Here is a 13815-nt window from a genome sequence, read left to right on the forward strand (position 1 = left end):
TACGATGATTGAGGAAATAGGATAAATTCAAGCCTAATGACCAAAGAAGCTATAAGATGAGCAAAATCCATTTCAGAATAACTCAGATGGGACAACAACCTGTAGGGGACAATTATGCCCTTGTCTTAGATGTCAGGAAGTGTGTACATAATTGTTCACATGATGACTTCACCATGCAAGTGTCATCCTTCTGCCTGTTCTCTGGCTTCATTCTTGACTGAAGTAACTGTATTTTATTACTTGTTGCTGAATCTAAACCCTGCCTTTCTGTTTATTCCAAGACTTAGTAAAGCTTATACAGTAGTAACAAGAAATACAAAGTAGAAAAAGAAAAATCGATCCAAATAAAATAAGTTGCTAGAGTAGTTAATGCTTTAAAGCTTGGCAGAAGAAATGCATATTACTCATTAATGAAAATTAATAAATTTAATTAATAAAATAATGTATTAGATTTCCTTCATACTGGGAGAGTTGGAATAAAATGTGCCCCATGAGGGAGTGTATTCTCTAGCCTGATAACTACTGGCACCTGATAGTTGAGTTGGCAGGTGAGACCTTTCCTGCCCATCTAAGCTACTAGAAAAGTTATTTATTTATTAAGAAAATATATCCCACCCATCCCCAACTTACTCATGGTGATTCTGGGCAGATTACAGAAATAGAACCCCAAAGCAATACCCAATGAACCACCAATCCCCCGCAACAATAATAGTCAAACCAACTACTTTATAGGCTCCACATCACCCTGAGGTTACCAGCCCATTGGCCAAATCATGTCTTCAAAGCTTTTCTAAGGAGTGTCAAACTGGGGGCCAATTTTATTTCTGCAGGGATGATGCTCCTCAGGAAGGGAGCCACCATGGAGGAGGCCCTTCTTTTTGGTCCTACCTTGGTTCTTAGGACAGGGCAGTTCCCAGACTATGTAGGACTTGAAGCACCCTGAATTGCACCTAGAAGCAGATATGCAGCCAGTGCAGCTCCCGCAAGAGAAGTTACAAATATGCAGATTTATGTGCCATAGTCTAGTCAAGTTCATAGAAGAGGACTATGGTGCCGCTCTAGATTGTTTTTAGATAATAGGCTAAGTCCCTAAAAAGTTCAGCACTTTGAGACTAGTCGGCTGTTAGTTCCAGTGGAAAATGTTCAGTACAGGAAGTCCTTAATTCATTTACTGACTATTCAAAGTTACAACAGCACTGAGAAAAGGAACATGCCTGTTTTCCACATTTATGACTGTGGCTGCATCTCCATGTGATCAAAATCCAGATGCTTGGCAACTGACTCCTATTTATGACAGTTACAGTGTCCCAAAGTCATGTGATCATCTTTTGCGACCTTCTGACAAGCGAAGTCAATGGACAAGCCAGATTCACTTAATAATCATGTTACTAACTTAGCAATTGCGGTGATTCATTAACAACCAATTCATTAAAACCACACCAAGAATACTGCATCCAGTTTTGGACACCAACTATAAAAAAACATGTTGAGACTCTAGAAAAGTGCAGAGAAGAGCAACCAGGATGATTAGGGGACTGGAGACTAAAACATATGAAGGACCGTTGCAGGAACTGGGCATGGCTAGTAAAGAGAAGGAGCAGGGGAGACAGGATAGCAGTCTTCCAATATTTGAGGGGCTGTCAAAGCAACTGAAAGCTAGGCAAGAAACAATGGATGGAAGCTGATTAAGGAAAGATTCTAGAAACCTAGAAATAAGGATAAAATTTTGACAGTGAGAACAATCAACCAATAGAACAGCTTGCCTTTGGAAGTTGTGGGAGCTTCATCACTGGAGGCTTTCAAGAAGAGATTGGACTGCCATTTGTCAGAAATATTCTAGGGTCTCCTTCTTTGATGTTGGGTTGGACTAGATGACCTACAAGGTCCCTTCCAACTCTGTTAATATAATCTAAAAACTGGGGTAAGAAAGGTTGGAAAATGGGAAAAGGCACCTAACTGTTCAAATTGCTACAGAATACCATTGCAAGATGATCCAGACCTAAAATGAAAGTTAGCTGAATGAGAATTCTCTTAATGTGCAACAGCCCTGGATTGTGTCTTTGTGAACATTTAGTTAACATCAGAGCTCATGCAGACTTCATAGAGCTTACAACCAGCCTGCTGTGGTCTCCAAAGGACTGTATAAAGACCAATGGAGAGAGGATCCGAGTGAAAACATTTCTATGGTGGTTTTCAAGCTTGCACAATGCAAGAACCACCAACTGAGCAGAATCAATAGGCAATGCCAGAAAAGACAAAACTGTGGTTAAAAACCACCAAATCAAAACATGTTGTATTTAGTTAGCCACTAGGTCTTTACACAGTCTAGTAAGGCATGTGTGAACCCAGACATTTTTTTCTGATTAGTCTCCCTGATTATGTGATACATGAAGGAATATACTTCTGTCAGGATGCCAAGAAAATATCCAAGAAGTAATTACAGTTCTCAAGTTACAAGCTCATTTAGTGACCATTTATAAGTTACAACAGCACTAAAAAAAGTGACTTATAACCATTTTTCATACTTACAACCCTTGTGGCATCCCCGTGGTCATGTGATCAGAGATTTGTGGCAACTGGGTCATATTTATGATGGTTGCTGTGTCCCGGGGTTAAGTGGTCCCTTTTGCAACCTTCAGAGAAGCAAACTCAATGGGGAAGCCAGATTCACTTAACAACCTTGCTACTAACTTAACAACTTCGGTGATTCACTTAACAGTGAAAGGTTGTAAAATGGGGCAAAACTCACAATGAATGTCCCACTTAACAACATAAATGTTGGGCTGAATTGTGGTCATAAGTCGAGGACTACCTATAGGGGCTGCTGCCAATAGATTGGTTTGCCCATCTTTGCTGCTTGCTAGCTTGCAGTGCAAAAGCCCCTATCTTCTCTTCAAAGCAAATTCTTAATCCGATTTAAGTCCCATATATCTCCTCCCAACCCACTGAAACAAAACAGAAGAATTAAGTTCCTGGATCAGCTGCAGCTTTGGCCCTCTTAGCAGGAAGTGAAATAGCAACATCCTGAGCCAGACAACTGTTGAGATTCTAAAAAAAAAAGTCACAAAGGGCAGTGTCAGCCAGTTCAGCATTGAGAGTTTCCAAAAAGTTAGGAAAACAGCCGAAGGAAATCAAAGCCATAATGGAGGGATTGGAAAAGAAAAATACCTCAATCCTCTTTTTAAAAAAAAAATTTTTTTTTTGAAGGAAAAGTATGGAAAATGACACTCGGACAATTCTGCCTGGATTTTAAAACTTGATTCATTTCTGAATATTCAGTTTCTAGCAAGTACATAATGGGATCATAAGCTTTAACTTCAAGTACCTTCAATAAGACAAAATTGCCTCTTACATCCAGCTCTTTACTATTGATTTCCTTAGAGAGAAAGCCTGTATTTAATAGCAAAAGACCACCAGAGAGAGACCAACTCATTAAAAAAACAAAAAACCTTAGCTAATTCCTATTTTAATAAAGGACCCCCTCTTTCAATAGAATTCTAGATATTTAGAGTGCCTATATAATATTAAGTTTCTTGAGTCATTTGAAGCTTTTGATATCCAGTTACCTGGACAGAAATACCATAGCTGAATTTAGAAACACTTCTTTAAGGATTCCTTTAGATTTACTGTTTAAGGACACACAGATTCTCCCAAGGGATGGATACAAATGTTGCTGCAAAAAAGTGATGATTGAAGCCATGGCCATGCATTGAAAGCTCTGCTCATTAAAAAAAAAAAAGCTGTGATCTGTAATTATAGCTGCCATCTTGAGTGTATTTTTAAATTTATTTTTATTTTATTAAATGTATTGACCACCCTTCTTACCACAAGAGAACTCATTTCTCAACCCGGGGGATTGTCCTAATTCTCAGCAGGCTTCAGTGAGCATGGACCCATATTGCGGGTAGTCCTCTACATTTCTGTTGTTAAACAAAGCAGTTGTTAAATGAGTCTGGTCCACTTTTAGCATCTTTTTTTGCCACAATGGTTAAGTGAATCATGTGGATGTTAAGCAAACCTGGTTTCCCTAATTGACTTTGCTTGTCAGAAGTGGGCTGGAAGGTTGCAAATGGTGATCATATGACCCGTGATGCTGTAAATATAAATATATGCCTGTTGCCAAGCAACCAAATTTTGATCTTGTGCGCATGGGAATGCTGCAATTGTTGGTTTATTGGTTGATTCAATTGTTGATTTATTGGTCATAAATCCCATTTTTCAGTAACTTTGAATGGTCATTAAACAAATGGTTGTAAGTCAAGGACTACACATATCAGCCTTCTTAAAAAACAGTTCCCCCCCCCCCCAAAGTGATTTTATTTTCTCTTTAATTTCTTTTTTCCTTTGTTCCTTGTCCCTGGGGCAAAACCTGCTTAACTGTCTTGCTTAGCAACAGACATGTGGTCATAAGTTGAGGACTTGCTACATGTGGGAGAATTTTGGGACTAATTTAGCAAATCACATGCTGTGTGCATGTTTTCTCACAAGCTTCAATTCACTTGTTCCAAATGCAGCCCAAAACATAGTACTTTCTTCGAACCCTCTTTGAGGGACATGGGAGAGAGGCATGATACTACTACCAACCATAAATAGGAACAATCCTAGAAGTTGGCTTGCCTCTTTTGCAATATTTCTTTCTTGCATTTTTATTTATAATTGTTTATATTGCTTATAAGCTGCTTTGGGGACATTGAAAAGTGGAATAACAATAATAGCCAAAAGTCATAGGTGCCTTGGGTGCAATCACCACCTGTATACCATCGGCATTGATAAAATCCCCATCAGTCAATTGCAAAATGTTGCATCACTTGCTTCCATCCCGTGATGTGACCTTTAACACCATCAAATGTCCCAATCTGCCTATCCGTGGTCCTTAGGAAAAGGGTCAACAAGAATGCCAAATGCAGTCTGAACATCTGGCTGATTGTGCAACGAATCATAATAATGTATTATGAAGGCTTCTCTGAGTAGCATTGCTTGGAAGATAGTATTCCTAATTGTGGGCCTTTTCATGGAAATCCTTCCCCTAGAAAGCCATAAGAGAGCATGCTGATATCTACTTAGCATCAAGCTTAAACATTTCTCATCTTCTAGGCATTTTCACTGTTTGTGCAATTGTTTGTTTCTTTGTTTTAATGTTATGAGCCCATATTACTCTATGTTAATGGTGCTTACATTTTATTGCAACTTTTCTTTATTGTTTATGAATACATTTTATTATTTGACTGTGTGTAATATCTTTGTCATCTCCCAGAGGATTCTGGGCCATTGATCCTATTTCATGAAGAAAATGATAATTGTGGAAGCTTTAAAACAGCCACTAATACTTTGAGAGCACAGCTGTAACCACATCTGGGTGAATGCATTAATGGGGCTAATGGAGCATTCCTATTAATAATAAATCGGAATAGAGCTGGAAGGGACCTTGGAAGTCTTCTGGTTCAACCCCCCCCCCCCCCGCTGCTCAAACAGGAAACCCTATACCATTCGTAACAAGTGGCTGTCCAGTCTTTTCTTAAAAACCTCCAGTGATGGAGCACCCACAACTTCTAGAGGCAGGCTGTTCCACTGGTTAATTGTGCTCACTGTTAGGAAGTTTCTCCTTAATCCCAGATTGCTTCTCTCCTTGATTAGTTTCAATCCATTGTTTCTTGTCCTGCCTTCTGGTGCTTTGGAAAATATATTCACCTACTCCTCATTGTGGCAGCCCCTCAAATACTGGAATACTGCTATCCTGTCACTCCTAGTCCTTTTATTTATGGAGAGATGATGTTGCCAGGAAGGAAAGTCTTACCCCCCTGAAGATGATGCTATGGGAATTGTCTTTTCAATTATATTTGCATACTCTTGGCTTTAGATGTCCAATTGATGTAGTGACAGCTAGCTCTTCTTTTTGGGATTGCTTTCATCCCTATTTTTATTCTCCCTGTTTTACGTCATCCCACCACCCAGAACACGTGATGCCAGGTCAGCTTGCTCCAAATTCCCTTCCTTGTCTGAGCAGTGATAACATTTTGGAATGTAGCCAGTATGATTAGAAGTGACTGAGAGAAAAGAAGTACAAAATATAAGGCTCCCGTTTTTGGCATCGTCCACAGATTCAGATCAAGCTCTCACGTAGGCATGAGTTCACTTTTGAACCAACTAGACAAATTGGCTAAAAAATCCAGGAGGAATTCTCCCACTGTCCCTCAAGCACAGGACTCTATGTTAACACTGGCAAAATGGATTAAAGCTACAGAAAGTACAGAAGGAGGCCAAAGGCAGGGAGTCTGTGGAGGTTCTCAATCATCCAAGTCATGGTTGTCCCAAAGATGCTTTTACAGGAGGCAACTGGACTTTCTTGAAGACGTTTCACTTCTCATCCAAGAACTTTATTGGTTCTGATTGAATGGTGGAGAATGGAAGCAAAGGGAAGTTTGTCCATAAAACAACTACTTCACAAATGCATGGCACAACATCAAGACAAGATTCGGCACTCCATCTGCATTTGAAAGATAAAGGTCGCTTTTTGAAGACAGCAAAGTTCACATTATGGATAGAGAGGACCAATGGTTTGAAAGTGGGATCAAAGAGGCTATCTGTATTAAGATTGAACAGCCCTCTGTCAACAGGGGTGGGGGTGGGGATACGACACCACCTGTCTTCTGTTTACAACCAGTCCTTTCAGCAGTCCCAAGAAGGTTCCACACCCATTTGCACTATTCAGGTGACCCTGGAGGCACAGATAAACCTCCAAGTGTCCTCAACAAGTCTCAGAAAGAGTGCTAAAAACTAGATGACTGCAAGGAATATCAGTCCTTCTATCCTCCTCCATTCAGTCAGAATTGAAGAAACTTCCTGGATGAGAAGTGAAAAGTCTTTAAGGAAAAACAAAGATAGCCCAGTTGCCTTTTGAAAAAGCACCTTTGGGTAAAAGACAGGGCATTCATACAAACTCTTCATTGCTTAACTGAAACACATGCAAAAACATTGTGATCCTCATGAGCATTGCATCAAAATACTGAGATCCTTTGAGGGAAATTTCTAAAACAAATTATGCTTCAGCAAATTAAACCAGGACTGGAAGAAAACAAATGCAAGGGAATTTATCTGCCCAGGTTTAATCTAGTCTGATACAAAACTTTTCCCACAACGGCGTTTGAGTGTACTCCATCCATCGCTTAGTCAGCAAAAAAAAAAAAATTTTTTTTTACATCAGCATGAAACGTGTTGTTCCCATTGATGACCAGTGTTTATTACTTTTGTTCTGGTCATTCCCAGTCCTTTAATGTTCCTCCAAGGTAATAGATACCCAAAGCCTAATAGATTTCACCCATCATGATATTGAAAGAATGGGCAAAAATATTGTTTTAATATTGGCAAGAATGACTTCACCTGCTCACCCTCAGACTGGGGATGAGATGAAGGCAACATCAACCAAACAAGCAAAGAGAACTTTATGAGGATAAGGCCATAATTACAGAAGGACAAGTAAAATCACTTTGCAAACCAGTATTTTATTTTATTTTTAGCAACTTGCAAAGCTTTTGTAGCAGTACTGGTAGTCCTTGGCTTAAAACAGTTTGTTTAGTGACTATTTAAATAACAGCACTGAAAAAAGTTGATTTGTGACCATTTTGCACACTTATGACCATTGCAGCATTCCCATGATCACGGATGAAAATTCAGATGCTTGGCAACCAACTCATATTTATGACAGTTATAATGTCTCAGAGTTACATGATAATCTTTTGCGACCTTCTGACAAGCAAATTCAATGGGGAAGTCAGATTCTCTTAACAACTGTGTTACTAACTTAACAATTGCAGGGATTCACAACAACCGTAGCAAGAAAGGTCATAAAATGGGCCAAATTCATTGAACAGTTATCTCACTTAGCCCACAGATATTTTGGGCGCAGTTTTGTTCATAAGTTAAGGACTGCTTATAAATAAAATAGGCTATCCCTGTGATCCTTTCTCTCTCTCCAAAGAGTAACAGAATAACAGAGTTTGAAGGGACCTTGGAGGTCTCCTAATCCACCCCCCTGCTCAGGCAAGAAAACCTAAACTATTTCAAACAAATGGTTGCCCAATCTCTTCTTTAAAATCTCCATTGATGGAGCACCCACAACTTCTGGAGACAAGTTGTTGCACTGATTAACCGCTCAGAAAATTTCTCCTTAGTTCTAGGATGTTTCCATCCGTGACTTCAGGTGTTTTGGAGAATAGGTTGACTCCCTTTTCTCTTTGTGGCAATATTATAGTCACAAGTGGAGGACAACCTGCATAAGCTCCTTTGAGGTTTATATAAATGAAAAATAATACCCCCTTTGCTGTCCAATAGATAATTTTAGTATAATGAAAAGGAGGGGCACTGTTGCCCTAAAGGAAAAAAAAAGTCAAATTAGTTCCTTCTAGCATCGTCAGTCTGTTTAGCTTGTCTGCTCAATAGAACTGGAACTTCCCAGGTCTGTGTTCATCCTTGATTGAACCTTGTGAACTAAAAACTACTTATGCCTCGTTAGTGTCTCAAGTGTGGAAGAGAACATTCAGGGTTTTATAAATGAATGCTGTGTTTGGAAATATGCGACTGCTCAAACTGTACAACTGTTCACTCTGGATCATTGAGGATTTGGCACCAGAACTTCACACCTTTTCAGAGGGTGAATTGAAAGAAATGGTGAAGGACATCAAAGTACAGGGGATGCAGTGATTCCCTTGCTTTTGAGCAAACTGGGCTAATATAGTTTTCCAGTGGGAACTCTGTCAATGGTATTTGCATACCATTTTTCATTTGTACAGGTTGTCCTCGATTTATGACTATACTAGAGCCTGACCATTATAGCAATAGCACTTAGACTTATATACAGCTTCACAGTGCTTTTTACAGCCCTTTCTAAGTGGTTTACAGAGTCAGCCTATTGCCCCCAACAATCTGGGACCTCATTTTACTGACCTCGGAAGGATGGAAGGCTAATTCGACCTTGAGCCTGGAGAGATTTGAACTACCAAACTGCAGCTAGCAGTCAGCTGAAGTAGCCTGCAGTACTGCACTGCGCTACCATGGCTAAATTATGATGATCATAAAGCAGATCATCACATTGCCAGACCAGATTTAATCTTTTTTATGTCAGTTGTTAAGTGAGCACCACAGTCGTAAAATTAGCATGGTGACTGTTAAGCAAACTCATTGTTTTTTAAGGTTTTTTTTTTACTGAAATAAATTCTAATTTTTAGTTGTGGGGGGAAAATACTAGTTTTTGGCAAAAAATATCATAAATTGCAGTTATGTGACCATGGGGTGCTCCAAGTGGCTTTAAATACAGGCTAATTGCTGAGTGTCGGAAATATGGTCACATGATTGGAGAAGCGCTCCTGACCTTTGGAACTTTGAAATCAAATCATGATAGCCGTTGCATTAGGTGCTTTGTGGGCAAATACACATAATCCATAACTTATGACCATAATTGAGCCCAGACTGAGCTGCTAAGCAAGATGGTTCTGAAGTGATTTTTGCCCCATTTTGTGACCTTTCTTGCCAAATTATTAAGTTAGTAACCCAGTTGTTAAGTGAAATCTGCCCCCCCCCCTTAACTTTGCTTATCAGAAGGTCATAAAGGATGATCACATTACCCAGGGACACTGCATCTGCCATAAATATGAGTCAGTTGCCAAGCGTATGAATTCTGATCATGTGACCATGGAGATTGTTGCAACAGTCAGTAAGTATGAGAAATGATCATAAGTCACTTGTTTTTCATTGCCGTAACTTTTAATGGCCACTAAATGAAGTGTTGTAACTCAAAGACTACCTGTATTAGAGGTAGAAATCATAAACAGCATTGCCCACGGGCTTTAAAATGCCCATGGATTTCTACAAAAAGCTGCTCAAATTGAAGATAAGTACATGTTTGTTCCTGACTGCAGTAATTAGTGATAAGATCGGTTTTCTAGCTTTGACAATCTTTTAACATACTTTGATCTTTTTTCCTCCTTTGTCAGAAGGAAAATAGAAGAGGTTTTGAATAGGGGTTCCACAACCCTTCTACTGAGTTAACTCTGAGTAATAAGATGGGGGTAGTCTGTAAAATGAAACTCTCGTATTTAAAAAAAAAATGATGCTTGCTTTAATCCCATTATTATTATTATTTCTATTGATATTTTCAGTTGCCAGAAGCTGTCTTAACAGTCGCAATTTGGGGTGGGCTGTTGGGATTCACATTTGGAACAATATGTATAATTTTATTTTATTTTTACTTTTTTGAGAAAACGCTTTTGCAATAGTTCATTTTATAACTGAGGGAATTTTTTTTTCAAGGCTTGCTTGCATGCATTCATGCATACATATATAAAAAGGGTTAAAGGCTAGGTTTAAATAACCCACTAATTGACAGAACATAGACTTCATGTGTGAAGAAGATTCTAATTTAATATCTAGCTTCCCCAGAGAAGAAAAAAGAAGAAACAGATGGAAATTGTATTTCTTGCTCCAAAGAAATTCCTTTCTAGCCCTTTATGTAGAACAGGTGGGCGAGAGACTTTGAGCATTAATTGTTATAATTAGATATAATTAGATTATGAATTTGTTATACAAAAGTTGTTGGATTCTTTCATAATGGCTTCGTAGTTTTCCTGCAATAAATTGACTAACCTTCAATTTTGCATTACAGTTTAATATATGTTGTACATGTAGTCCTTGACTTACAGCCATAATTGAGCCCAAAATTTATGCTGCTAATCGAGACAGTTGTTAAGTGAGCTTTCCCCCTTTTACAAGCTTTTTTATTGTTAAGTGAATCACTGCAGTTGTTAAGTTAGTAGCACGGTTGTTAAATCTGGCTTCTCCATTGACTGCTTGTCAGAGGTTACAAAGAGTAATCTCACCGGGGACATTGCAACTGTCATAAATACGAGTCAGTTGCTGTGTGTCTGAATTTTGAATCACGTGATCATGGGAATTTTACAATGGTCGTTAAGTATGAAAAATGGTCATAAGTCATTTTTCTCAGTACCGTTATAATTTCTAACTGTCACTAAATGAACTGGTGTGAGTCAAGAACTACTTGTAGTCACTATAATTAGGGCGTATTCAAATTTTCAATTTCCAAACATTAGAGGTGCTCAAAATTTGTGACACGTCTTTGGCGATTGTAAGGCTATTTTGGTTATTTTAATATAATTTAGATATGCTTGGTAAGTAACTATGTAAATATCATAACTTTTTAACATTTTGTTTGTTTCATTAATATGGTGTTTTATTGTAACTGAGAAGCCTGACAATATGGGGTAAAAAGTTCAAAGGTATTAACTGATTTGGTATTAACTAACTTCTGTATTCTTCTTTAACTTCAAAAACTTTCCTAGGAATCTTTAAATCACTAACAATTTGGAAGAAATTCAGTTATGTTCTTATGTTGGAAAGTGCATTATAATGTAAAAAAAAAAAATCATAAAAGTTTCCTCATTCTTTTCACTTCCATAGCAGCTACAAGTCCCTAAACTTATGTATTATTTTGACTTGTTTGGCCTCCACCTCTTTAATTATTGACATTTAAAATGTGTAAAATATAGGTTTATCAGGTTACATACAGATTGGAGCTGCTTAGAGTCTTTTTAACATCATACAGCTTTACACATATTCTCTATATAATAGGATAATTTTGAAACTGTTTTCTTTTTTTGTTTACCAACTTATGATCTCAGGCAGATTGGGGGTGAGAGCTGGGAAAAGTTAATTCCTTTTTGTTGTGTAGTAAGCTTCCTATTTACAATTACCTTGATTCAAAAATCTTTTCCAGTCACTTTGTCTCATTCCTGTTGCAAGGCCAAGACTTAAGTGATGGTTTTTGTGTTTTTGCAATACAATACTGGTTTTCGCTTTCATTATCCTTGAATTTTCTACATATCTAATGCTCTTCAACAGAAGTTCAATACAAGTAGTCCTCAACTTATGACCACAACTGAGCCCAACATTTTCATTGCTAAGCAAAAGAGTTGTAAAGTGAGTTTTGCCCTATTTTACGACTTTTTTGCCCAGTTGTTAAATGAATCACTGCAGTTGTTGGCTTCCCTACTGACTTTAACTTGCCAGAAGGTCACAAAAAGTGGTCATGTGACCCTCGGACACCGCAACCATCATAAATACATGCCAGTTGCCAAGCATCCAAATTTTGATCATGTGACCATGGAGATGTTGCAACTGGCATAAATGTGAAAAATGACCATACATCTCTGGCTGTAATTTTAAACGGTGACTAAATGAATGGTCATAAGTCAAGGACTACCTGTAATGCTGGGCAAGCAAGAGAAATCACCTAGCACTCCTGATTTTCCTTCTGCTTGTCTGCAGAAAAATTATGTGAGTAATTCATGGTGGCCAATTAAACAGATCTTTGCATAGGAGACCCGCTTAAGAATTCTGTGCAATTGCCTTGAGCTTCACCATGGAAAAAATGGAATATTGAAATACAATAAACAAATCTGTTTTAAATAGATGAAAGGTTAATCCAGCACCCAGAACGTAGAACAGAAATATCCATCATACACAAATATTTTAGCAGCTTACCTGCTAAATGAATGCAGTAGGGATTTGCCAAGGCAGAGGAGCCGTTTACCCAGTTATGGTAATCAGCGCATCAACTTTAAGATAATAGAATAACAGAGCTGAAAGGGACCTTGGAGGTCATCTAGCCCAACCCCTGCATGAGCAGGAGACCATATACTATTTCAGGACAAGCTCAAGCCATTTAAAGAGAATCTAAGGCAGTCCTTAGCTATGTGTACCTTGCTGAGTGTTTCCAAATAATTTTGGCTTAATTCAACAGGTTTGTAAGAAAATTGACCAGACTAAGTAAAAATTTCATAGTTTGAAATGTTAGGCTATTGTCAGCCTTTTTTAAAAAGTAAAAACTGTTTCATATAAAGCAGGTAAGAAGCCCTGATAATTACATATCTGGTCTCAGCCTCAAGTGACTATTTTTTTCCCTGTCCTCCCCTTCCCTTCTTTCTCTTCTTTTCTTTCTTTTGCTGTCCTTGTTTTGCTGTCATGGTCTTCTTCTTCTTGTCTGAAACTTTCCTTGTTTACAGATACATAACTGAATTTGTGGACCTGGGCAATGTCTCAGCCTTACGAACATTCAGAGTTCTCCGGGCGCTGAAAACAATCTCAGTCATTTCAGGTGAAAAAATAATTATAATGGGGTTAAACACTTGGGATGCACCAGTAAAGCTTATGTGCCATTCCCCCATAGCAAAATGGCAGGCGGTAGAATATGGTTTGGTATGAATGAGTAAAGGGAACAGAGGAACCTATAAATAAAATGCCTTTTGATATGGCCCCTCATCCACTCCCTCAAAATTTATTTTGTGGTGAGCATAAAACATTTTTGTGGATCTAAAATATCTGAGTAGAAATTTATGTGTGTATGTGTCTTCAGGTCAGTCTTATTATACAAGTATGTCCATGCTGTTTTCTAGGCAATGTTTTCCAAAATGGTTCGCCATTGTTTCTTTCCTAGGGCTGAGAGAGAAGGACTGACCCTACAATGTCTAGAAGGCTTTCATGCCCAAGGCAGGATTAGAACTCAGAGTCACCCAGCTTCAGCCTAGGATCTTCCTCACTGCACCTCAATGGCTCTGGGCTGATAGGATGGGTCAGGTCCAAAGTCCCCAATCTCCTCATTTCTTGTGAATGAGGAAAAGGTTACCATTTGATTCTCCTCCTCACCTCTTTCTCAACATCTCCAATGAGATAGAAAGAGAGAGAGAGAGTGACTGGTCAAAATCATGCAGTTGACTTCTAAGGCATGACTCAAACTCAAGTTTTTATGCT

At 38.5% G+C, this 13815-nt stretch overlaps 1 protein-coding gene across 1 annotated transcript in view; it reads left to right on the forward strand.

Annotated features, from left to right (window-relative positions):
- LOC116521105 (sodium channel protein type 5 subunit alpha-like) overlaps positions 1 to 13815 on the forward strand; it is a 286693-nt gene that overhangs the window by 30000 nt on the left and 242878 nt on the right. The window contains exon 4 of the mRNA XM_032235761.1: positions 13071 to 13162. Coding sequence (XP_032091652.1) covers positions 13071 to 13162 — 92 coding nt within the window. The remainder of the gene's footprint in view (positions 1 to 13070; positions 13163 to 13815) is intronic.

This window comes from Thamnophis elegans, chromosome Z, assembly GCF_009769535.1.
Source record: "Thamnophis elegans isolate rThaEle1 chromosome Z, rThaEle1.pri, whole genome shotgun sequence".
Classification (NCBI taxonomy): Eukaryota; Metazoa; Chordata; class Lepidosauria; order Squamata; family Colubridae; genus Thamnophis; species Thamnophis elegans.